The sequence below is a fragment of the Lacerta agilis genome, chromosome 7 (assembly GCF_009819535.1).
Source record: "Lacerta agilis isolate rLacAgi1 chromosome 7, rLacAgi1.pri, whole genome shotgun sequence".
NCBI lineage: Eukaryota > Metazoa > Chordata > Lepidosauria > Squamata > Lacertidae > Lacerta > Lacerta agilis.
This window is the reverse complement of record NC_046318.1, coordinates 53,927,342-53,952,982: the sequence shown is the minus strand read 5'-3', so window position 1 is coordinate 53,952,982 and position 25,641 is coordinate 53,927,342. Positions and strand designations below refer to the sequence as shown.

At 38.0% G+C, this 25,641-nt stretch overlaps 1 protein-coding gene across 2 annotated transcripts in view; it reads right to left on the bottom strand.

Moving 5' to 3' along the window:
- PREX2 (phosphatidylinositol-3,4,5-trisphosphate dependent Rac exchange factor 2) overlaps positions 1 to 25,641 on the bottom strand; it is a 101,298-nt gene that overhangs the window by 30,292 nt on the left and 45,365 nt on the right. The window contains exons 11-25 of one of the 2 annotated variants that reach the window (XM_033155347.1): positions 24,022 to 24,122; positions 20,905 to 21,008; positions 20,077 to 20,126; positions 19,758 to 19,833; positions 18,904 to 18,976; positions 18,093 to 18,235; positions 16,256 to 16,348; positions 14,470 to 14,618; positions 13,709 to 13,794; positions 13,331 to 13,476; positions 10,777 to 10,894; positions 10,024 to 10,208; positions 7,965 to 8,126; positions 4,914 to 5,136; positions 3,304 to 3,511 (exon numbers count right to left, since the gene is read on the bottom strand). In XM_033155347.1, coding sequence (XP_033011238.1) covers positions 3,304 to 3,511; positions 4,914 to 5,136; positions 7,965 to 8,126; positions 10,024 to 10,208; positions 10,777 to 10,894; positions 13,331 to 13,476; positions 13,709 to 13,794; positions 14,470 to 14,618; positions 16,256 to 16,348; positions 18,093 to 18,235; positions 18,904 to 18,976; positions 19,758 to 19,833; positions 20,077 to 20,126; positions 20,905 to 21,008; positions 24,022 to 24,122 — 1,917 coding nt within the window. The remainder of the gene's footprint in view (positions 1 to 3,303; positions 3,512 to 4,913; positions 5,137 to 7,964; positions 8,127 to 10,023; positions 10,209 to 10,776; positions 10,895 to 13,330; positions 13,477 to 13,708; positions 13,795 to 14,469; positions 14,619 to 16,255; positions 16,349 to 18,092; positions 18,236 to 18,903; positions 18,977 to 19,757; positions 19,834 to 20,076; positions 20,127 to 20,904; positions 21,009 to 24,021; positions 24,123 to 25,641) is intronic. The other variant, XM_033155348.1, reaches the window with a different exon arrangement.

The window sequence follows — 25,641 nt, the reverse complement described above, 5'->3', positions numbered from 1 at the left end:
GCTACAGTTAGACACAGGCATCTTTCCATTTAAGGTGATTAAACAATGCATGAAATCTAGAAACAAACTTATCAAACTCAAAAGGTGGAAGCATAAACAGCAGCACTCAAGTCCTCCAAGCACTCAGCTGCTATATTCAGATTTTACAGTCTTGGCATCAGTAGCAGGAAATGAATGTTCATCACCATTTCACATAAAGCAGCAATAGGAAATAGCCCAGGGGCAATGTAAGTGTTATTCTTATTAGCACAAATGTAGCTATACATCTTATTATGCATCAGTACAAATTTTAGTATTTAATCACAAAACTTGCATGATGGGCAATAAAATTTATTGGAAATAATCATTTCTGCCAAGTACTACTCTGGGGCAGGGAGGAATAAAGTACTTCTTACAAATAATGAAAGAAGTATTTACATTATTCTACTTACAGCAGAAACAGAGCACAAATAGGATGTAAAATAGGATGACTAAGTATTGCCTGCTCTGGTTTTTAGTTGCTCTCCTTTGGAGAGGTCCCTGGGACCTTGTGCATCCTGTATATATTGGTCTAATGATACTAGGGTGCGATAGAACTCCAGAAACTAGGCATTGTGTAAGATACTGACAGCCAGACAATCCTGGCCTCATTTTTCCTATTCTTCCACAGAGATTTAAAAATAGGCTTCTGGGTATCCTGTTTCCTGTACAAAACTGCTTTCTTTCAGAACAATTAAATGCTGGCAGCCTATAAGCCCATAAGGAATAGTGATAAGGAGCCTGACAATTCTAAGTATTAAAAAGTTTATACCCTTTGTTCAATCTGTACACCTTAAATAGGATTTTCTACTGGTTCACTTTATACAGAATTCTTTTACAATATAAATACTTTATGTAAGATTCTCTTGTGTATTATTAATATTTGCAACTATGTGACTTACACAATTTATGTTTTCTTAATTATATCATTTTTACTCCAGCATGCAAAAAATAGGAAAGTTACTGGTGCTACACCATATAGTCTCGAGAACAGAAAAGAAATGACAGTGAGAGTTACCAAGTAAAAAAGCTACTGAAATAATAACTGAGACTGAAAATGTAAATATTGATCAAAAGAGATTGATGATTTTAAAGAATTTATAACAACTTTTCCCTGTTTCACTCTGTGGCTATTTCACTCTGTGATATTTCAGCTTTATAATGTATGTATTCAGAAACGAAATGTGAACAGTTAGATCTATCATCTGAAAAAAATACAAATTATTTGAAATTGTGTTGTAACTCTTTGAAAAAGATGTGCATAAATATGTCAGTGAGTGTGTTCGTTCAACTTTTTGTTCATCAATTTTGGTTATAAAAGCAATTGCACTGGTCCAGTATTTATGATTAATTGGGAAAGTTGTGTTTATTTAAAATGAAACTTTTTCAGTAGAGGAGCCATCACTGAAACCTTTCACCTAAGGAAGTCAGTCAGTCACCACTGGCTTTTAGGAGGTTAGTTTAAACTCGTTTAATCATGAAGATGTTGAGGTTATGGAGAGTGTGTGAAGGAATGATACTGCTACTATTCATGGCTGGCCCAAGACATTTTTTGGCTTGAGGCAAAGATCAATATGGCACCCTTCTCCATTCCAGATAAAGAAGCTAGCTGGACTGGCAGTTGAATCTTAATTCAGTTAAAAGAGGAAACAACAAAAGAGGTCATGATTAAGTGGGCTAGAGAACTAGGCCAGTTTATTGAATTAGAGAAGTGGGAAAAGCTGTGGAAGAGTGCTATGAATTTTACCGCATGCTCCATGATTAAAATGTTCTACTCTTGGTATATGACACCTGAGAAATTATCAAAGATCTATAAGAACCAATCAAAAATATGCTGGAGATGCGGAAAAGACAGGTACTTTTCTCCATGTATGGTGGGATTGTAAAAGAATAAAGTCCTTCTGGAATGAAATATTTGAAAACCTAAAGAAAATTCTAAGAATGCATTTCGGGGAAAAAGCCGGATTTATTTTTGGTGGGATTAATACCAAAGAATATCCCCAAAAATAAAATAAATATATTATTATACGCAACAGCAGCAGCAAGACTGCTGATTGCCAAGAATTGGAAAGGGAAAAATTTACCAACAATAGCAGAATGGAGGGGGAAATTACTAGAGTACCGGTATGTTGAAATGGCAAAAATAACAGCTAATATCAGAGGTCGTACAAACCAAGATTAATCAAAGAATGGGAAGGACTAAAAGAATACATGGAGAAATACTGTACAAATTATGAATTAATAATAGACTGAGTAGAGAGAATCGCACAGAAAAATGGATGATAAGAAAATAATTCAATTATAGACAGACAGAGGATTATAACCTACAGGAAACGAACGCAACTGAATACAATAGAAGAAACTGAAATTGATGTTATATGATCATTCATGGGGGAGGGGGGAGGGTAAATAGGATATCTTAACGCGAATTGCTTTGTTCCGGGCTGTTTTGTTTTGTTTTGAGTTTGAATTTGGAATTCGATGAACTCAATGTATATGTTAAAACTTGAATATGATAAATAAAGAAATAATTCACACACACACACACACACACACACACACACACAAAGAATCTTAATTCAACATTGCTTATGAGGTAGTGTGCACCACCACACCCGAGGCAGAAAGCTAGTTTTGGGCAGGGCACACCACATCCTCCTGTCCCAACTCAGGAGAATGGCTGAGGTGCTGAAGAGAAACAGCAAGGGGGAGGGGAGATTATTGGTTTTTTCTTGTTTCTATTTATTATGTATTTATTGTTTTTATATTGTGATTTTATGTTGTGAACCACCCTGAGACCTGTGGGTATAGGGAAGCATACAAATGTAATTAATATACTACTACTACTAATATCCCCCAGTATCTGCCACTTGAAACGGTTGCCTCACTTTGCCTTATGGTTGGGACATTCCTGCTTCTGTTTTCTTTCCCCTTGTTATTTTATATTGTAACATTTTGCTGTGGTTTTTATTGTATCACATTGTATTATTTTAAATTGTAAGCTGCTTAAAGTGGTCATGTGAGCAGTATGTAAATCTTGGAAATAAATAAATAAATAAATAGGATTCAATCCACCCCACCTTATACTCTTTGCTATCATTTTCTGCCAATTGTGTGTGTGTGTGTGTGTGAACTGCATTGTATTTAACCCAGGATGTGCAGCACAAAAATGGAATGTAGTGATTTTGGTCATTAAGACAATGTATTGAACATAGGAAGGGCTCCTTTGAAAGCAAATTTTTGTCTTAATGACCAAAATCACTACATTCCATAAGTTTTACTTACTCATCTATTTGAGAAACACAGTTTTCCACCTCTTTTAGTGCAGCTTGCAGTTTGCACAACAGTTTCTGATAGACATCTTGTGTTTCCAGATCCTCTTCTTTTAACAGATACCTCAAACCATGGCCATCTTGTTGACCCAAGGAGTGTCCCGATGGAGCTGCCATAGTGGTAATTGTATGTTGTACATAAACCATGGGACTCAGTTTACCTGGGCAGGAGGAAATAATATAGAATGCACAAGTAGGTTATCAGGTATGCTGATCTCTGTAGTTGTAGCTCACTTATTTTGAAGCATAGCAGATAATACATTTTTCATGAATCCAGTTAATAATCACATTGAGTTAAAAAAATTGTTTTACACATTCAACACATGAGCAATTTGAAAATCCAACTATGCATAGCAATTAATTCATTTTTTTGCAAATTGTCTGTTTGCTAGTGAAACATTCGTTCTGTTATTCAAGGGTTATAAAAAAAAATCTGTTTAAATAGCCCAAGCACTGAAGGATCAAACATTTTGGCAAAATCTGCCAGTGCCTAACTGGTTATTAGTTTGCTTTATGCTAGGAAAAGAAAAGAAAATGATTAAGAAAATGGCAGCTTTTGATACCATAGACTATGGTATCCTCCTGAATCAGCTGTGTGGGGTGGGTATTGAGCGCACTGTTTTGCAGTGGTTTCACTGCTCCCTAGAGGATCATGTCTAGAAAGTATCATTGGGAGACTGTGTTTCAGCTACATGGTCTTTGCACTATGGTGTACCACAATGCCGTGTCTTGTCCTCAATGCTGTTTAACATCTACAGTATATGAAATCACCGAGTGTGGTCATTAGGAGTTTTGGGGCAAAGTCATCAATGTGCTGATGACATATAGCTGTACTTCTCCATAACATGTGATTCGGGGGCAGCTGTGCATAATCTGGACTGTGCTTTGTGTGCAATAGTGGACTGGATGAGGGGCAATAAACTGAGCTTGAACCATGGGAAGATGAAGGTGCCATAGATTAGTAGTTCCTGTATCTGGAAGATTGGGCAGTTGCCTGTTCTGGATGGGGTTGCACTCCCTTTGAAAGAACAGGCTCAGAGTTTGGCGGTGCTCCTGAATCCAGTTCTGTCACTGGGAATTTATGAGTGGCTAGGAGTGCCTTTTACCAGCTGTGGCTGATATGTCAACTATGGTCATGCTTGGGACAGTGAGGGTCTGGCCATGGTGATCCATGCATTGGTAACCTCAAGGCTTGATTCCTGGAACATGCTCTATATGGAATTACCTGGCTGCTGCAAAATGCTGCAGTTGATGTTGATGGGGACAGACTATCGCCAGCGTTTCGATGCGGCTGGGGGCAGCGAAAAGAGAGGGGGAAGGATTCCCGCCGTCTCAAATTAAAGGGTCTGCTGGCCCCTCCCCTCGGCCGACCGGATTGGTCGTCTGCTGGGGAGAAGCCCCCGGGAATCCACCAATCGTGCAGGGGCTGTGTATCAGCCCCTGCACGCATGCTCGGGTCGTGATGCCCGCAAAGCCACCTCCTGCCGATAGGCGGAAGTGGCTTTTTCAGATAGACAGATAGGTAGAGGAAGGTAGATGGCTAGAGCTCATATTGAAGCTTACCTTGGTCAGTGTGTTTGTTTTCTTTTTCATGGGATTGATGTTTTCTGCTCTCTAGCTGAACACCAAAAGCACTGCCAAGTGACGTTGAAGTTTTAGGATATGAGACTTCCATCACGTTGATATGGCAGTTAGTTGGGCAGAAGTCACTGCTGTGCAGTGGTGAGATCTTTGACTTTGCTTGCTTGAAGGTAGGCCAAGCTCGGTTTTTTAACACCCGTGAAAACTGCAGGGGCAGGGTAGAGTATATTAGCAACTACTAAAAGATTTAAATATTGTTAGCTCTATTTATTTTTCAGATGTGAGGAAAATTTTCTCTCACGCACTTTAGCATTCCCCAGCCTGACAGGTGGAACCTAACTGAAGTTTGACTTCTTGAAATATAACAATGTTCTTTCTCTGTGTCCATGCCTAACCTCATATTGCTTTTTACTGAAGAAGAGAGGAAGAAGATTGCAGGTGAGTCCAAGTGCTACTTCTGTTATTCTAATCACTGACTATGGGAACAATAGTTTGAAAAGCAATTAAAAGCAAAATGAGTAATCCTGTGGCAGCCTAAGACAAAATGAATCCTTATCCTGTTTCATTAATTTAGATGTTTTTATTTATTTTATTTTACTTTTTACTTTTATATTATTTTAAATTCTATTTTATTTTACTTTTTTATTTTACTCTACATCAAGTTGGCATATCTGGTTCTCCCACTCCTCATTTAATCCCTACAACAGTCCTGTGAGGTAAAGACTGTCACTCAGGGAGCTTTTTATGGCTGAGCGGAAATTTGACCCCTGTCCTAGTTGAACACTCTAACTACACCACACTGGCTCCCTGCCTTTCCAGTAAAATCCCCATAAGGCAGTTTATAATCAGTCTTAAAACAATACAAGAAAAGAACAGCTATATAAAGTCAGAAGTGATTCGCTGGGTGGGGTAGAATTGCTGTGCTAGTTTGTAATCCAGAGCCAATGACTACAATGACCTTCCACATTGCATCAACCCTCTACTTCCCAGTAAGCAATAGTGAACAGTTCTGCCCCACCCATCAAACCACTTGTAGAAAAATAAGAATTAATCAACAGGCAAACCAAGCAACAAACAAACCATTCAGGGAGAACAAATCTTTTAAACAAGGGGCTCGATGCGAATCTCATGGAGGCAATTGCTGAAGTAGCCTCAACTGTCTCCCCTAGGGACCAATCAAATGATATTTAGGTACCCACATAGCATAGCCTAGGAATTCAGACTTTTAATTGCTATGAGTCTTAGCAGCAATTCTAACCAAAGTAGGTACTTTTTCTTGCAGATCAGTAGGTACAGTGCACTCCTACACCCACAAACAAAAACACACATCTATGTTCCTGTGTGCAGCTTCAGTTTTGAATAAAATCAACAGATTGTTGAGTTTGTACAAGAAATTTATTCTATACTGTGTGTAATGTTGATAATATTTCTATCCAAGTAGGTTTGTATGGATATATTAAACATGTGAAACTGGAACAAGGAGGACACAAGGACACTTAAAGAGGAAGAACGGCAGTACAGCCAAACCTTGGTTGTCGAATGTAATCGGTTCCAGAAGACCGTTTGGCTTCCGAAACGTTTGACAACCGAGGCGTGGCTTCCAATTGGTTGCAAGAGCTTCTTGCACTCAAGCAGAAGCTGCATCAGACGTTTGAGTTCCGAGGAATGTTAAAAAACTGGAGCATTTACTTCCGGGTTTTTCGGCATTTGGGAGCTGAAACGTTCGAAATCGGAGCCGTTCGAGAACCAAGGTTTGACTGTACATTTCCCACATTTAAATCTCCCACACATTGTCTCCCACAGGTGCCAAATGGCTATTTACAACTTAAGTCAAAAGTAAGTTCCACATTTCTTTTCATGCATGTGTTGGAAAAAGTGGGGACTATTACCTAGGCCTTAAAACCTCTCTGAGAAATAATGTGGTAATAATAAGCACCGCAGGAAGCCACTGCATTTCTGTTTATAGATTTCAAACTTTCACAATGAAGCTAACAGCACACTTTTGTTACTATGGTTACATTAACCTCCCTAAAAGAAAGGCATAGCTATTCTTGGAATGAAACAGGTTACTAATAGCCATCAAGAACAGTAAACATTTTTGAAATGGCAAATTTGCAACAATGATTATGGATTTTGGAAAGGTCTTATCTGAGAAGTTGATGAATATGTGGATTTATAATAAGATAATGTATCAGGTATAGTAATTATATACGCCTTCCCCTTGTAGTTGTGCCAATGTACTTCCTCCTGACCTAGTATGATCTTGCTATTCTTATCCTGGAAACTGCACATCACATTAAATTCTTGTAAAGTAGGCAAGAAATATGAAAAGCATAATGTATTTGGTTACATTGAATTTCTGACTGAGCAGTTAAAATGCCCATCTGAGGCAGTCAAGTTGAAATAAGGTGAATAGACAGACAGACAGACAGGGTTTAATGACAGACAGACAGGGTTTAATGAATGGATTGCTAGCTATATTTATTTATACCATGAAATGTTTTTGAACCATTTATTCTAAAGTCAAGTGGTAGAGTGTTAAAGTCTCTCTCTCTCCCCCCCCCCCCACTTGCAAATTGCAAACATTTGCTTGCCAGGTTCCAGTTTAGGAATATCATTTTAGTCCGTAAAACAAATCTAACTAGGCCTGCAGGTCAGATTTCTACTGTTGCCCTCCTATCTCCTATCCATTGTTTCAAATGGACATTTGAAACAGCATAATTAACAAGATAATAAAATATTATTATAAGCATAGACATTTTTCTGTATTATGGCTGATTATTATTTTTTCTTTAGCATCATTAATGTGCATGACATCTCACAAAGTGGACAGGTGCCTGACCTTTTATTTAACATAGAATTTGATCTAGGGGAGACAACAGAGGAAGGAGAGGGGGAAATGTAGCTAGGAGTAAACAGTGGGAGAGTTGGTATCTCAGTTACACATATTTAGTTCCAGTTGAATATTTTTAATTTCTAAACAAAGTCAGTAAATTTCCAAAAAATAAAAATAATATTTTTTTTGCTCTTTACCTTTTTATAACTAGTGATCCTCCTGCAAATGTGCTCAAGTTTCTCGCTGCAAGTGGCACTGAATTTACTCTGAAGTTCAGTGGGGATCACTTCATTTAAACTATTTAGACTATTACAGTTTTGCACAAATTGCTCATCACTTTTTGCTAAAGCTTCGAGAATCTGTGAATAAGAAAAAAGCGGTGGATTGTGTTGGTGTTAAAAAGACTGCCATTAGATATCAGTGTAAACAAACAAACAAGTAATGCAGGACAATAAACATTTCTTCTTGCAGATGCTATTTCTTTTCAGATTTAAGTATGCTGCTTGTCTGCAATAGCTCCCAGATACTGAGCTGCAATTTTATTTATTTATTTATTTAATTCATTTCTATACCACTTTCTATTTGCCTTACCTGCCTTCCTTAAGCACTAGTCAACTTGGCTATCGCTTCTTCCTTCTTCTTCCTTCTCAATTCCTTTATCCCTGTGAGCTGGAACCTTATTACCTTAACACTCTGCCCTTGTCATATTTGTATTGTTTAAAGCAAACCCCAAGTTCATTACAATTATAAATAAAAGAGAACATGTCAAAGGAAAAGTGAATTTTTAAACCTCCTTCCTCAACCCTGAACAGAGGTTTTAATTGTAGAGTAGAGGCTTACAAAGCCCATTGGCTGTCATTAACCAGTCCTCCCTTCACAATAACTTGGCAATATTGTTTGAAGGAAAACAGATCCAGGATACAGACTCCAGATCCTATATATATAACTGCAAAATATGCAAAATCAGAAAGCCTAATGAATTAATTAATGCTATATGAAATAATAATCTTTTATTGATTTTTTTGATTGGACTTTGGTAAAAGCCAAAGTAATTGGGAATTTACTAATTACCCCATTTTTGCACACATTTTAATTATAGTTATAGTTTATTATAGTTGCCCTAGAACTGTAGAAGTTAGTTCATGTAATTAGAGACAGAAAGCTTTTAAACTGTTACTTTCTGAATCAGCACATTAATTAAAAGTTTCTAATTGCTTGTAAGAGTTTAATTTTCTGCAGGTTTAATTAATAATGCAAAACATACCTGCAAACATAATCCGTTGGTTATAACTACAAAGACTGCAGTTAAATCATTATTAAGACTTCTGCACCCTGTTCTTGATTTTCAAATTATTTTAGCAGCTCTAAAATATTGCATTGCTATATGGTAGCCTCTTTTTTTAAAAAAAATTAAGCTGCTTATTAATTAGGCTTCATAGCTTTGGAGAAATGAAATCCACGAGGGTTACTGTATCCAACACTCAAACCTAGCTACCATTGTTTCACATTACTTCAATTTGCTACAAGGTGACTTACCAAGCAATCCTCTGGTTCAAGGGATACAGCAGAGGTGGGTATATCTTCTCCCTCCCTATTGATGGCTTTCACTGGGTGGCCTTGGGCCAGTCAGCGTAACCTACCTCTGGATGGTAAAGACTAAACAAAGTGAAGGTGCTTGGTGCACCTAGTTCCAGGAAAAAATTAACTCACTTCTTCACCCAGAATGCAAAAGGCTTTTTTTTTTACAGGGTCTGGCCTGGTATCTGAGTGACATTTCATAAGAAAAAAACATGGGCAGAGTATTCCTGAAACATAACGACTTCAGTTAACTAACTGTCATGCCACAGGCCTTTCTCCCCCTCCTTGTATCTTGTATTTCCTCATTTATTACATAATTTAAATTTATAATTATTAGTTAATATTTCTGTGTGAATGGTTTTGTGGTATTTGCTCAAAAGGCAACTTTTGTGGGGTATGGGGGCACGGTTGGAAAGGTAGCAAACGTTTTACTTCTTCAGCATTCGTTGTTTTGAGTTTAGAAGCTCAATTTATGACTGCACTAAGACTTAATTTTCTTTCTGGGTGAATGACCACAATTCATGACCATCAATAGGACACAGGTCACTGGCAAAGAATACACTTGAGATTAAATTACAATAATCATATCCATAAATCATATTCATAAATGGGGTGTGCTGCTTCAGTGATCAAAGGAACAATAAAGAACTAAACAAATAAATATTTTATGTTTCATACCTTTGCAGTCAAGCTGAAAAAACCCTTTGGTTCAATCATCTTTTCCAAAACATGGCATTTTATTCCCGCCGTGCTGTCATACTCGTAAACTACACCATATTCCAGGTGAACATTATCAACAGTTAGACTGACATGGTCCTTCCGTCCATCAATTATTGCCATAGTGTTAAATTTGTCAATTACTTCTAAAAACAAATTTAAAAATCAAATTGTTTTGAATCCTATTATGCTTACTAAACTAACTAATATGCCTAAATTAACTAATTTACTAAATAAACACCTATTTCGTTTTGTTAAATTAATGATTGAACAGGGTGAGTCAGGTTGTGGTACAGATACTGTGTCTCTGAAACATGGTTCATTTGTTGTAAAGGGATTTTAAAGATATTATTGGCAAACCAAAGCTGTAATCACAGTAACAGAAAACCAAAATATGAGTATGCCTTGCTGTTATTCTATGGGCACAATCCAATATGAAAATAAGCATCCAGGGTTAGGGAATCTGCTGAAGGCCTCATTCTAGATTATCACAACATGAGGAACTTTTTGTGTATTGCATTCAAAAGATAAAAATATACTATGGTAGCAGATACGTAATAGTTAAGAAAACCATGCCATCAAGCAATAACTACACTTTATCTTGCACTTTGAATTATATTATACAAACAGGTGAAAATTGTGCTTGCTTTGGTAAGGGTAACATCCAAAGCTCACCTTTATTTTGCTTAATAACAAAGAAACAAATGATCCTACCTTCTACTTTGCAGTCAAAAGCATCTCCACCATCTTCCCCCAATGGTTTGGAGTTTGTTCTTTGAAGATCTTCCTGGGCACTCTCAACACTGTTATATACCCACTGAATAGAATCTTGCTATAGGAAAGTAATAACAATGATTAAAGTTTACACACACAAACACACACACAAATTCATATTAGCTTTGCCAGAGAAACCGTGTTTTTATTATAGCTGAACCAAAAAGGAGATTTGGTATTTTACATTTTTAAGTCCCCTAAGCACACACATCCTTTTTTGCCTCTTTTTTTGTGAGAAACTCAAAAGAGGGAAAACGTGCAGAAGAGATTCTTGTTGTGGAATTCCCTCCCAAGAGAGGTTAGAGATTAGTTCCTTCATTGTTATCCTTCCACAGGAAAGCTGATTCAGACAGGCCTCTGAAAATTAAGGTACAAACAATGCTGATCACAGGGATGCTGTCAGGGCACACCATTTTACTTGCTTGTTTTAAATGTTTTGATGTATTTTAATTATTGTTTTTAGCTAGTTTGCTTTTATTACTTTATTACTTTATTACTTTATATTGTATATTTTATAATTTAATAATTTGTTTTTAAATGTGGTAAATTGCCCTGAATCCCAGCTTGGGAGAAAGGCAGGATATAAATATATTAAATAAATAATAGAAAGTTGTTGCTTGCTGGGTGTTCACCACAAAAATTCACACATGAGAGAGAGGAAAGCATGGTTTTAAATTGCATTCACTGTAGCAAGACCAGATCACTTTGTCATTTGTTTTACTTCAAAATTTGTTCCCAGATATGTAGAACTTTGCTGGACTGGCAATCAAAAAGCAAATCCACCCAACAACAAAAAAAGTTAATTAATTTACTTAATATATTTGAAATCAATCTTGTGCTGAGTTACTGAAACATTACATCCTCCATAGAAGCTTATATCACCTGCACTTAAATGCAGCTGGATGAACCACAAAAATAGCTTGTGTTCTGATAGAACTGAAAACATAGCCTCTAAAGGGAAATGTGTGGGATGAAATGAAAGTTAAGCAAGAACAGCAAAAAAAATACAGTTTTGGCATATTGCTTCCATAAACTAGAGCTTAAACTTATTTCTCTTTCATGATCATTGCAATTATATTCATGAAGAATTCAAAATAGATTTTATTTACCAGATGAGGTTTAAATCAGAATTCCATTTATATTTTATAAAAGATGCATCATAACAAATGGTATGTTTTAAATCTTTATTTTATATTACAACACCCTGATGCCAAAACTGTCAACACAATTCTCCTGAAGATTCGTATATAATAGTGAAAACAATGAAGATAATCTATCAGAGTATTAAATTTAAATTACAGGTAGGTAGCCGTGTTGGTCTGCCATAGTCTAAACAAAACAAAACAAAACAAATCCTTCCAGTAGCACCTTAGAGACCAACTAAGTTTGTTCTTGGTATGAGCTTTCGGGTGCATGCATGTCAGAGTAGAGTTAGAATGTTCACAGAGGCAAGGGTTAAGTTATGACTCCAACTCGGGGGAGGGGAGGTACAAGCCAGTCCTCAAAAGAGCGGGAAAAGCCTTTTGAGAGTTGCTGGTCAGGGGAGAAGCAGAGCTCAGAAGGTATCTGAGCTGAATGACTCTGTGGAGTGATAGTTGAAGTTAAGAACTATTTATAAATACTGTTTGTGAATTCTTAATAAAAATTATAAAGACCAAGAGACATTTGTGTGGTGATGTGAATCGACCAGCCCTGACAATGCATGAAAGAAGAAGTATCTGAAGAAGTGTGCATGCACCCGAAAGCTCATACCAAGAACAAACTTAGTTGGTCTCTAAGGTGCTACTGGAAGGATATTTATTTATTTATTTAAATATTGCTTATTTGATTACATCTGGAGCACCTGTCGGTAGGGTACCTTCACCAAAGCAAAGCAGGACTGTTTGGATACATATTTATTCGGTTCTTCAGAAGATACCCTGGGAACCGGTGCCCTTGTAGGATTCTCAAGATCATCAGTATAACCCATAGTCATTTTTTACCAATATAAAGCTGTTCAGAAGTGCAATAAGTTTTGTTTAACTACTGTTTAAACGAAACCTATTGCAGTTCACTGGAGCTTTATGACCAGCCTTTGTCTTATCCCTAATAATCCTTCTTTGGAAACGTTACTTAAAAGGCTGTTGGAGGGCACATTTGGCACTAGGTCAAATTTCTTTATATCCCTTGCCCTTTTTTAGCTCAATTTTTCACCCTGCATGTGCATCATTAGAGGCTCTGCTGGTTTCAGCTGTAGATAATCTTCCCTGAATGCTGGAAAGGAGTAAAACATTCACAATAATATCCCTACATCCTGTTCCAAAACCTTTACTTAAAAGTTGGTCCCCTTTGATTTCAGCAGAACTCAGTTCTAATGTGTGGTTTGAATTACCGGTAGATTAGACAACAGCTTTAGAATAATTGACTGCTATATATTTTTAACATTCATTTGCCAAGGAATGGAAGAGAACTGTATTTTTTGTTTAAGTAGCATTAACAATAAATAAGTAAGCACCATCTTTACATGCATCGGACGTCTGTATTTCCTGCAGGCTGTGACATGGGCAATAACACTTGCATGAGTTTCTTTGCTGACATTAATCCCATTCACTTTAATTATGCATTGTCCAGGGTGGAGGCCAGCAGCTGCTGCTACAGTTCCTTGAAAATAGTTTGAAAAATTGCCAAGTTAGAAATTTCCTTCTTAGGAAAAAAATAATACTTGATTTTATAGTTGCTTGTTTATTCAAGAACATGTTAAATTAAATCAACACTGTGATTCAACAGTGCTTTACATGAGAATCCCCCCCCCCCATAAATGGTTGGTGTGATTTATTTTGATAAGTTTATCAACTTGGTGGGAACTACAATCCACTTAAATCCCTCTGCCTACCTCTTCCAACAGCATGGACAACAGAAGGACCAAAGCCTCGTATTTGGAATCCAAGGCCATCCACAGAGTCGGGGATCTTCACTGTCCTGAGTGCAAGAGAAACATCAGGGTGGAAGATCTAAAACCAGTGTGCTTATTACATTTATCAATTTTTACGCAGAATATAGCAATTTACTAATGATAAAACTATTGTTGTTATTATTTAAAATTCTACTAAATTCTCAAACAATGAATTACACATGAAGCTTAGCTTTTGAGAAGTGGGAATAAGCAGTGATGAAAATAATAATAATAATAATAATAATAATAATAATAATAACAACAACAACAACAACAACAACAACAACAACAACAACAACAACAACATTTATACCCCACCCATCTCTGGGCGGCTCCCAACAGAGGACTAAAAACAGAATCAAGGAACACTGCTTATTCCAGAAAATGCCCTCTTCACATGTTTAACCTATTGAATATTTATTTGGTGTTGACAAAATGTTTAAAAAATCACATTTTCTGATATATTGATACATTATTATTTATTATCGATTCATAGTCTCATCAACAACACTAGATATTCCTTACTCTATATACAAATAATTTAAATTACTTAAATTCTTGTAAGTCCTTTCAGCCATTAACCTTTACCCCCTATTCTAATAATTAAAATTTGGCAAAAAGTGTTTCCTCTTTCCTTTTGTATCTGCATGCCTTTGCAATACACCCTGTTCACAGTTTACCAAACCAAAGTAACAACTTACTCCCTGGGTTTTGTGCTCACGAGTACCCTGAGGGGCTTTCTGCTGCTTAAACATGCTTTCAGAAAGTTATCCACTTCATTGAAGGGTCTCAGAAAAACTAGGTCACCATTAATTGCAAAGATCTTTTTCCCAACTTCCAGACCTGCCATCTAGGTAAGAAAAGATAAGACATGCACAATTGTTTTAACAGAACTAGTGATGTACTACTTTCCTTTGCACAAAGGAAGATGCTGAAATGCTTGCCATGTGAGAGAGTGTGCCCACAGCTATGAAATCTAAACAATCCACATTATTTTCGGAGGTCAAAGAAAAATCTCTATTTTGTAAATTTAGAATTATTGGAAGCACCACTTTGTTATTTATAATATTTATACAGCCTTGACAGTAGTGACCAAAAAGTTTAAATTATTCCATATTATCTATCTTGACTCACCTTTTTCCCATTTATCGAAAACCACTTTGCATTATAGAGATATGCATTTGAAAGCACAGAACTTACTGAATATTTAGGTTTGTGGATTCAGCTCAGAAACATATAGAAGCCCAACAGTACCTTCAAAATATTAATTCTTTTGACTGAAAACCTGAACTGCTGTATTACAGAAGCCATTCACATCCAGTCAGTTACATCTGGCAAAGAAAGTGCATATAGCTGCAAGGCTCTGTAATAAATGGAACTACTCAGGGAATATTTCTCAGTTTATTCAAAAGTTAAGCATTTGAATGAAGGCAGAATAACAACCTTGTATTGACAACCTTATCACCAATAACCTGTTTGTCTTCTGAGATTGTTCCCTGACTCATGAGATGATAAAGAACTTTGTAGAACCAACTTTGGCGCTGTGGGTTAAACCACAGAGCCTAGGGCTTGCTGATCAGAAGGTCGGCGGTTCGAATCCCTGCAACGGGGTGAGCTCCTGTTGCTCAGTCCCAGCTCCTGCCCACCTAGCAGTTCGAAAGCACGTCAATTGCAAGCAGATAAATAGGAACCGCTCTGGTGGGAAGGTAAATGGCCTTTCCGTGCGCTGCTCTGGTTCGCCAATAGAATAGAATAGAATAGAATTTTATTTACGGCCATAGGCCCATACATAGGCCCAGAAGCGGCTTGTCATGCTGGCCACATGACCCGGAAGCTGTACGCCGGCTCCCTCGGCCAGTAATGCGAGATGAGCGCCACAACCCCAGAGTCGGACACGACTGGACCTAATGGTCAGGGGTCCCTTTACCTTTACCCACTTATCTGAAAGTAAGACCAACTAAAGTCTATTGAGCTTACTTTTGAGTAGACATACAGGTATATAGTTAGGCTCGTCCTGCACAGGTATGTTTCTTGTGCTAAAACAGAGTTGCTCAGTCTCTGTAAGAATATCTCTCTGTAAGAATATACCTTTGTAAGAATATTTCCTGTGACTCCCCAACCAAAAAACCTGACCACCTCTTTGCAGCAGCTCTATACCAGCTCCACTATTTTGTCATACCCAAACCCATACACAGACCACTTTAACATATCCCCATGAGAAATTCCTCCTACAAAGGCTTGCTCCCTGTGCCAGCTCATCTCCAGCAGCATAATAAACAACTCATGATCCCACTCCTTCCTTCCAACAATTCCACTGTAGCAAAACCCACATTTTGGGAAAGTTGAGCCCCGGCTACCTATAAACTTCATACAAATAATTCACAAGTGGGGAACCGCACTAGGAGTTTTCTAAGTTTTAAAAATATATTTGCACACAGGAATATCTGTGAAGTAAAATAATCATGGTTATAAATTAGCATGTATTACCTCAGCATTTGATCCCTTCTCCACTATTTTAATAATTGGCACTTTGTTTTTGTCTTCCAAGCCAAAACCATAGCTTCCTTCAGTTGATTTAATCTGTAAAAGGGAAATTGACACATATTGGAAAAAATATTTAAAATACATTTAAATTAGAACATGAGGTGCAATCAAGACTAAATCTTGACAAAATGGAGCTCCTGTCTGTTGAAGGAGCAAACACATAGCTTTGGTGTGTTCCTTGTTCAAGCATTGTTACTAGAAGCCAAAGTGGTGCCACTGTCATTTAGTGTCTATTCCAGCCACACTGGTTTGCCAACTATGATCATTCCTAGACCAAGGAATGGTCACTTTAATCCCTGCCACATTAATCCACACTCTGCTAACCTCCATATTAGGTAACTATAATGCGCTCTACATGGGTAGAGTGTTGAAGCACATTCAGAAACTGTAACTTATGCAGAATGCAAGCTTCAGAGTTCTGAGTGGCACTGCTTCCTCGAATCACATGACACACTGATGCGGCAGTATTTCCATGGGTTACCTATCTGTGTCTAACCCCAATTTGAGAAGAGATGAGCGCCGCAACCCCAGAGATGGACACAACTGGACCTAATGGTCAGGGGTCCCTTTACCTTTTAACAACCTGTACCTATGAAACTCAGTGCTGACAAGTATAGCCAACTTCCTGACTGAGGTCACCATTGTTCTATGTCAACATGCAATGGGATACCTCAATCTATGTTGCTTTCTCACAAAAAGCTTCCTCTCACAGGTGTATCTTCTGCTGGAAAGTGAAAGGTGGCAGAAATGACTGGGGTAAGACAAGGGCTGAAACAGGACTTAAGCTGATCGGCAGCTATTCAAGATGGATGTTCTTCATCCAGTATAAGGTGCTAGGGAATCATTCTAGGCATTCAATGTGCCTTAATTCTGTGCCACCATGACACAGCTTGCAAGAGGAGGGAACTTCTGACATGATCTCTGCAATGCCATTACTGCAAATGCCCAGGAGTTGATTCCAGTCTAGCAGAGACACAGGGAACCAATGTTGTTGTTGTTTTGTTTAATGGTTATTTTCAGCATTTCATTCATCTGTGGGCGGGGGGGGGGGGTTAATTAGCCAACCCAATACAGAAAGGAAAAACCATCAATGTGATGATAATGAAGATGATGATGGTAACAAAGGAATCTCAATCAGGCCCTAAAAGTCTGCTAAATCTAACCTGGTTTCTCATCCAGAGAAACTCAGCACTCAGGAACAGACTAAACTGTTTAATCATCAGCTTATCTGCTTCCTTGATGACCTGTCAGTTATCTGTTTGCTGGAACACTCTCACATCCACTTGTCTGTCTACCTGATTATTTATCTGCTTGACCACTTGCTCATTCACCTGTGATACCTGCTGCTTGCCTCCAGAGCACTAGCCCTTGCACTAAGATATGACACAAGTCACTCAAAAAGAATTATATGACTCCCCAGTTGCTGAAAAAAATGTATCGCCCAGGGCACCTGATCAGATTATAAAAAGAGTAGCCAAAAAGTCAATATACAATAACAATCATAGGTTGACATGCAGAAGAGGAAGGATGAAAACAACCCTAGGAATAAAATTCAAATAAATGCAACAATAAAACCCAGTGGAAGTGATACCATATTAATACTAGCTTAGGTGGAAGTCTTGGGTAAAGAAAAAAAAGCTTGTTATTTTGTGCACCAAAGAAAACATACTAGTTGACAATTGGGCCTCCCTATCAAGTGTATATTAAATAATATGTGTATACAGTACGTACACACATGATTAATGCATGCACACATACTTTATTAAAAAGAATATCTTACCAGCAGTGATTTGGCTATTACATTTTCCACTACTTTTAGATCATGTTTCATGAGCCTGTGCTTCATGTTTGAGCCTTCCATTTCTTCATCAGCAAAAAAACGAAAGAGAAGTGGTTCATCTTTGAACTCACTTTTTTCCAGCACTGTTTGATATAAAAATAATATTATTTTTCTGTGATGCCACAAACTCATTTTGCTATTGATATTCTGATTTTGCTTAAGCATGTACAAGTGAAACAACCACATATTGCTTCCCTGTACCCCCTTCCTCTCTTGTTTCCCCGATGGCAAATTCTAGATTTTATGCTCCTCACAGCAGAGACCTGTCCTGCGTGTTCTAAAGCTCCAAAAATACTTCAATGATGGAAAACGTATTTTTGCACATAAATCATCAACAAAGGAGGAATTCTGTGTTTGGGGGATTTAGTACTGTTAATCACATTAGCTATCATGCTTTGGAACATACCCACCCATAAAAAAACACAAGGTATACCATGCAAAAGTTAACACAGGATAAATATTACCTTTATTAAAACATACATTGGTGGCTCAAACATGTGAGCCGTATTGTTCCAGGTACAGAAAAAATATTTTGCTTCACAAGCCTTACATTATTGATGGCCACCAAGCCTGGGCATTCTTCTTCTTTGGCCATGCAATACTGAGACACAAAGGTATCTCCTAGGAGGGGGAATGTGTGGCCTTCCTCTGATCCATTGGCCATGCTCGCTCATGCTGATGGGAGCTGGAGTATCTGGTTCAAGAGTTCCAGACTTACAAATTAAGGAGTACTTGAATGAAAATTGCATACCGTGGTGCATAAATCCATTGTCACAAAGTGCTATTCCAAAGATCATTGCTTCTTCTCTTGTCCTACAATCTCCCTATTAATAAATAATATGTAGCTCAATGTAAATATCACAGGCAACAATTCTAAATCAGGAAAACAACCATGTATCACTTTTGCAACATGTACAAAAATTGGCTTGCATATAAATTCATTGTTTTAGAAGCCTTGTATCGGTCCTAGAGTGTTACTAATAAAAAGTAGACACCTCCATTGGGGAACAATAACCTTTATTAACATACTTATTTTGGATGGTATCCAATGCTGCAGCCACCTACATGGCTCCAAAATTTGCACGTGGACAGTTGCAATGTTGGGGGAAGAGGACAGTGAAGTCTCCTGGCAGAACTGGAAGTCCATTCTACTCAGAGCACAAATAGTGTTGCTTCAAAAAAATCAACTAACAAAAATTGAAGGCAACAAAATCATGACATTTCAAAAAGGCTAAAACCCCAACACATTCATGTTCCCACCAAAAGGCAAAGGAGAGAGCAGAAGTAAATCCATAGGAGGCTGTGCCTCCTTATAAGGGTCCCACAAAGGGAGGCAGGTCAAAAATCTTGTCCCCTAGTGGTCCAGCACAGAACTCTGCCCATGCAGCACTGGAAACAATCCAATAAAAGGGGAACAGGGTGGGCATCAGCATTCTACTGTGGCACTGGTAGTTTCCCAATGGTGCCAGGTGCTGATGTTGGCCTTGAGGTATATATAGAGCTACAAGTTAATTTATAGATCATGGGAAAATCTGTACTGATAATAGCAGTTAGTAGACATTACATTTGCTAATCAAGGCTATGTGCTTCAGAGCATTTTCCTACCTGTGCAATTAGCCAGTCTATCAATTTATTAGCCATGACTATAGATTTGTAGGTTCTTAGATGGTAATCTTTATCTCTAAGGAAATAAAACATACAAAATAATTCAATCCCAAATTGATGTATTTGACATTTATTGAATATCACACATAACATGTCCCATGATTAAGCCAACAGATTGCCATTGCCACAGTTGTTCCCTGTTGCAACAACTCCACCTCACTCTCCATTACCAACACATTAATCAATCTTTCGCCCTGCCTATGTGGGGAACAACTACTATCTACCGTTCTGAAGCAAAAGCTCTGAAAACAAGACCTACCTTACCACAGGAGTAAACAGGCTGTGCAGACGGCAATATAATCTTACACCCTGTTAAGAGATATAAACAGGTTTAATGCTAAACCAATGTTCAAATTAAAAACAGCAATCGATAAGCACTTGTTCAAAACCAGTTAATTCAAACTAATACTGGGTTGGGTCCAACCTTAGTCATGTTCAGAGAACCTTAGTAGGCATTCTTGTAAATTCAAAACACATTGGTGGACCACAGAAATTTTATTTTTAAAAAGCTAGATTGCTTTTAGAATGCTAGAAAGGTAGACAAATTTAAAATTTCAATTGGCCTACTGAATAGATTCAACTCTGAGCATGATCAAGCCTGAGGCTAATCCACATTCTGAATACTGCTATAAATTGTAGTATTAAAGTGGCAGACTGGTAAATCAACTATCACAGGCACATGTGAATGCTCCAAAGTTTAGCTAAGTTCCTACTCAGCCACCTCCATTGATTAGTCAATGAGTATTTAAATACAGCCATTTCTCATAATTGTCATTTTGGTATACAACAGCAATATTGCCTTTCAAATGTAGGTGATTACCCCACTCCAATATGCATTCTTATCCCATACTGAGCAACCTATGAAATATAGGGAAAGGACCTCACTGGGCCCAGTGAACTGGAGAACAAGTTTATCATTCTGCTTCTAAGAATACTTATTGTGTTATGATTTCATACATTGAAGCGTGTGTGTGTGTGTGTGTGTGTGTGTGTGCAGTGATGGATGAATTGTTTTAATACAGAAAAATCTTTTTTTATAAGAGTATCTGGTAAATTATACTATACTATGACATTATAAGGTTTATACCTTGGAAATTACGTCCTGCATTTCACTTCTCGGAAAGTATGTGCCATCATCATAACGGAATCTGTAGAGCATGTGCTCAGGCTTGAACTGATGCTTGTCAGTAACTAAAGCAAAGGCAAACATAAAAGACAGATGAAAAAAATCTAGTGCTTTAACACCTGAGACGTGTTTTCAGAACCTTCTCTATTTCTGTGACTCTAATTTGATTAAACTATTTTTAATACTGAATTTTAAATTGTTGTAACCCACCCTAACACCTATTGGTGAAACCTTATACGGTTGCATTTCAGCTAGCTTTCTGCCATGTTCCCAGATCCCTATTAGTCAGAATCCATTATTATATACAGTTGGACCTCTGAAGTTGAACGCCTTGTGAGTCTAACATTTTGGCTCCTGAACGCTGTAAACCTGGAAGTGAGTGTTCCAGTTTGTGAACATTCTTTGGAACCCGAACGTCCAACACGGTTTCCGCGGCATCCGATTGGCTGGAGGAGCTTCCTGGACCCAATTGGAAGCCAAGCCTTGGTTTCCGAAGTTGAACGGACTTCCGGAACAGATTCCATTCGACTTCCGAGGTACGACTATTTATAGTTAAGAATTTTCTTTTACCACCCCAGGCCCCTTCAGAAGGTAGGGCAGAATGTAAATTCATTAAATAACAAAATGGAGAGACTCGTCAACAGAAAATTCCTGAACTACCTTTGATGTATGACATGCCTTAATTAATCAGAGGCATGTTTTAGTCCACTATCCATCCTGGCTCACAGCAACTACTAGCTGTTCTATGTATGTACATGTGTGTGTGGGAGGGGGGTGCTATAGAAAATGGTCGAAACAAAATAAAAAATAAAAAAATCATTCCAGTAGCACCTTAGAGACCAACTAAGTTTGTTCTTGGTATGAGCTTTCGTGTGCACTTCTTCAGATACCATTGAAAATGGTGTAAGCTTTAAGCAATATAATGCCAGCAAACAACTGAGCTGATTTGCAGAGGCTTCTCAAACTAAGCAACAGTGTGTTAAGAAGGACTGAATGAAAGGCAGGGGCAGTAGCTGCAGGAAAAATAATTACATGCAGCATTTGAAGATGCTTAAGTGAGTAGGCAGCAAAAGAGGAAGCAATGATCTGCATGTTCCTCAGCCTTCCTCTGTGGTCTATATTGATTGATTCACCTATAATATTGAAATAAATTAAGTGGTATGAAGCTCTTCATTGTAGTTATAGGCTGGTATTTATCAACTTGCCTTCCATATCAGCAGAGGAAAATGCTTTTTCTTAAAAGGCAGCTGTGCTTGTTTACTAATTAATGGCTTCAAGCAGGCTTTCCAAGAGGAAATTTGGAGGGTTGGGGAGTGTGTGAGTGCATACTTGCATTCATTAGATGTGATTATGACGTATTAAGGAAAACAAGCAAAAAATAATGCCTGCAATTTCTGTAATAGGTCTGAGTTTATTTAGTTTTTAGCAAACAATACTTAATGCAGTGTGCATGTATAATAATGCTAATTATTTTTTTCCTTAAAATGTATAATTAAAGTTGGGCGTTTGTAATGTGAACTCGACTCCTTCACAAACACACGTCCTTTCTCAACTGAAGAGCAGATGGTTCATTCAACTTTATTTTAAGAATTCTATTCCTGTGGACAACACAGCTGGGTAATAAAAGTAATATGTCTGGCTCAAACTTCTGTGTTCTGTCTAAAGTAATGACTCCATCAAAACAGCCGATAAAATATTCATTAAATTTCTATTGGGTCAATCTAGGATTGAATTCTGAGTATAATTTAAAAGCAAAGTTATTTCTTCAAACAAAATATTTATATAGTACATTTAAATATACCATATATACTTGAGTATAAGCCTAGTTTTTCAGCACATTTTTTGTGCTGAAAAAGCTGCCCTCGGCTTATACTCGAGTGAGGCGGGTGGTGGGGGTGGCGAGAAAGAAGCCCTTTCTCTCCACTCGTGCTGCCACCCGCTCTCCCCAGTTAACCATTCCTTAAGAAGTGTACAAGAACAGCTGTTCTTTACTCTCCCCAGGCAGCCTGTTCCATTCCTGAACTGCTCGCATAAATGCAAACTTGGCAAAGGAAGAAGAGGAAGGAGCAGCCCAAAGGGTTGCTTTCGGGCTGCTCGTTCCTCCTCCTCCTCCACAGCGGCAAAGGTGAACCGGCTTATACTCGAGTCAATAAGCTTTCCCAGGTTTTTGTAGGCAAATTAGGTGCCTCGGTTTATATTCGAGTCGGCTTATACTCGGGTATATACGGTAGTCTGACATAAGAAATTATTATACACTTCCAACAAAGTACAGTATATGAATTATTATACAAATTCAGAATTTTCTCTATGTTATTGCTTTATTTTATGCACATCCAAACATTATTCCCTCCCTCTTTTGTATTAATTGTCCACTGAGTACAATCAATTTAAATCCTGTTAATAGACATTTTGGGTTATTTGCTAAAAAGTCACATTAGGTTTAATTAAGTAGATAATGAGGAAGGAAAAACTACAAGGTGAAGCAGATTAGTAATTGTACAATAACTGAACATAAGGAAACTGCTGTTGAACAATGCAATCAACAACCGATTTACGCACGTCTGACTGATACGTGATCAAACATGCATGCACAGCACTGAACCTAGAAGTGACCATAAAATGTCACTGAAAGGGCGGAACGGGGGTGGGGCAGGGTGGAATGCTTTACGCAGGTCCCACCAACACATGTGGGGGTGTAGAACATATCCCCCGCACAAACAAGGATTGTTTGTATGCATTTTTTTCATCCTGTCTAGAGAAAACCTCCTCTATTAAAGTGAGGTGTCGATAAACAACATAGCATATTTGTAGTAGACTTCTATCCAGAATTTCCTAACTATCACCAGGCAATAGAGAAACATACCCATTGTTAGCAAACTTTGATTGTCTTGCTATCAGCAAGCCTCCTGCTATAGCAGTTCACCAGCCTTCAAATCTACACTATTATTGAGAGCTTAAGTCATCTATGAGAAATCCTGGATCTCATCCTTGTTATTCCAAATGTGTGGTAGCTGACTCCATGAGATACACATGGAGACAGCTACCTTCAAATACTTGAGGGGAGGGGAATATAATTACCATGGTGTATAATGCCGTTCTCTAGTAAAGCCTGACCAAGATGAACACCTTCTTCGGGTCTGTGGATCTCCCCAATTTCCAACAACCAGGATACAAACTCACTAGTTAGGGGGGGGGAAACAAAGAATTATTTTAGCATATTTTAAAATTAAATGGCAGAAAAATAATGACTTCAAATGAATCAAGATTGCTATGGAAGCAACAAAACTTGGTTTGGTTTTTAAATTTACTATTCAAGAATTCATACAACTCTTCCACAAATCTAGATCCCTTGTTCCCTTCAGCAACAAGCTATGATATAGATAAGGACATAGGAATATTGCACTATGAACTATGAAAAGAATCCAGCACACAGATTAGTGTGGGTTATCCCATTAACTTGGATAAGTGTAGTTTGCTGTGTTTCAGTTTGTCATTTTATGCTGTTTTTGTTCTGAATGTTAAATTCTTGGTGCAGCAATAAAACTGCTAGCACATTTGCAAAGCTAAGCAGGGTTCAGTATGGAGCCTTCTAAAAGATACTTATGAAGTAACGAAGAGCTGGCTCTTTCACTTTCAGAGCTGCCACCACCTGAAGTATCTAGTGTTTGCATTGCTGCACATAAATAGCCTTTAGTTCCCTGGAGCAATGTATATTGATAACATTCCACAACTCCAGGGGAAATTATACAGAGAAAAAAACATGGCTGCCCTCACGCCCCCACACAATTTCCTTGAGAGTCATGTCATCAGTATATGTCGCTTCAGGGAAAGTGAAGGCTATAAGTGCAGCAATGCACATACCAGCTACTTCAGACCTGCTATTCTGAATGTAAAAAAGAAGAGAGCCACCCTACAGCCACATCATCATAACTATTTTTAAGAGACTCCAGCACATTCAGCCACATAACTGTGGAATTGAGACAGAGTGTAGATTCTGAACTGAAACCACATCTGATCCACACTTCAGTCAGGGAGGTGCAGAGCAGGTAATTGCTTCAAAATTCATGTTCACTGAATTCTTCCTCCGGCCAAATGAAGTTTAGCCACCTCCAAGTAAAGTGCTAAAGCCCAAGAGCCATGTAGTTGGTGACTGTATTTGGTTAATGTCTGTCTTTTATGCATCTTCTAGACTCTAAAATTTAGAGGGTCAGCCTTCCAAAGAAATCTCTACTTGCACATTTGGGGGCTTCCAAACTATCACTGTTTTCAGATAGGATTCTACCTCATACCTGCAAATTCAGATCATGCAATTAAAGCTTATATGGAGTTCTTGGACAACAAACCCACTTCACCAAAAGATTGAACTTTTTGAAACAAGGATAGGGACACAAACTTAAGTGGAAATTGTGGGATAGCACTTTCTTTTACAGTGGTACCTCTGGTTAAGCACTTAATTCATTCCGGAAGTCCGTTCTTAACCTGAAACTGTTCTTAACCTGAGGTACCACTTTAGCTAATGGGGTCACCTGCTGCTGCTGCCGCCGTGCCACCGCCATGCGATTTCTATTCTCATCCTGAGGTAAAGTTCTTAACCCGAGGTACTACTTCCGGGTTAGCGGAGTCTGTAACCTGAAGCGTTTGTAACCCGAAGCATTTGTAACCCAAGGTACCACTGTACACAGTTAATGTAAAAGTAAG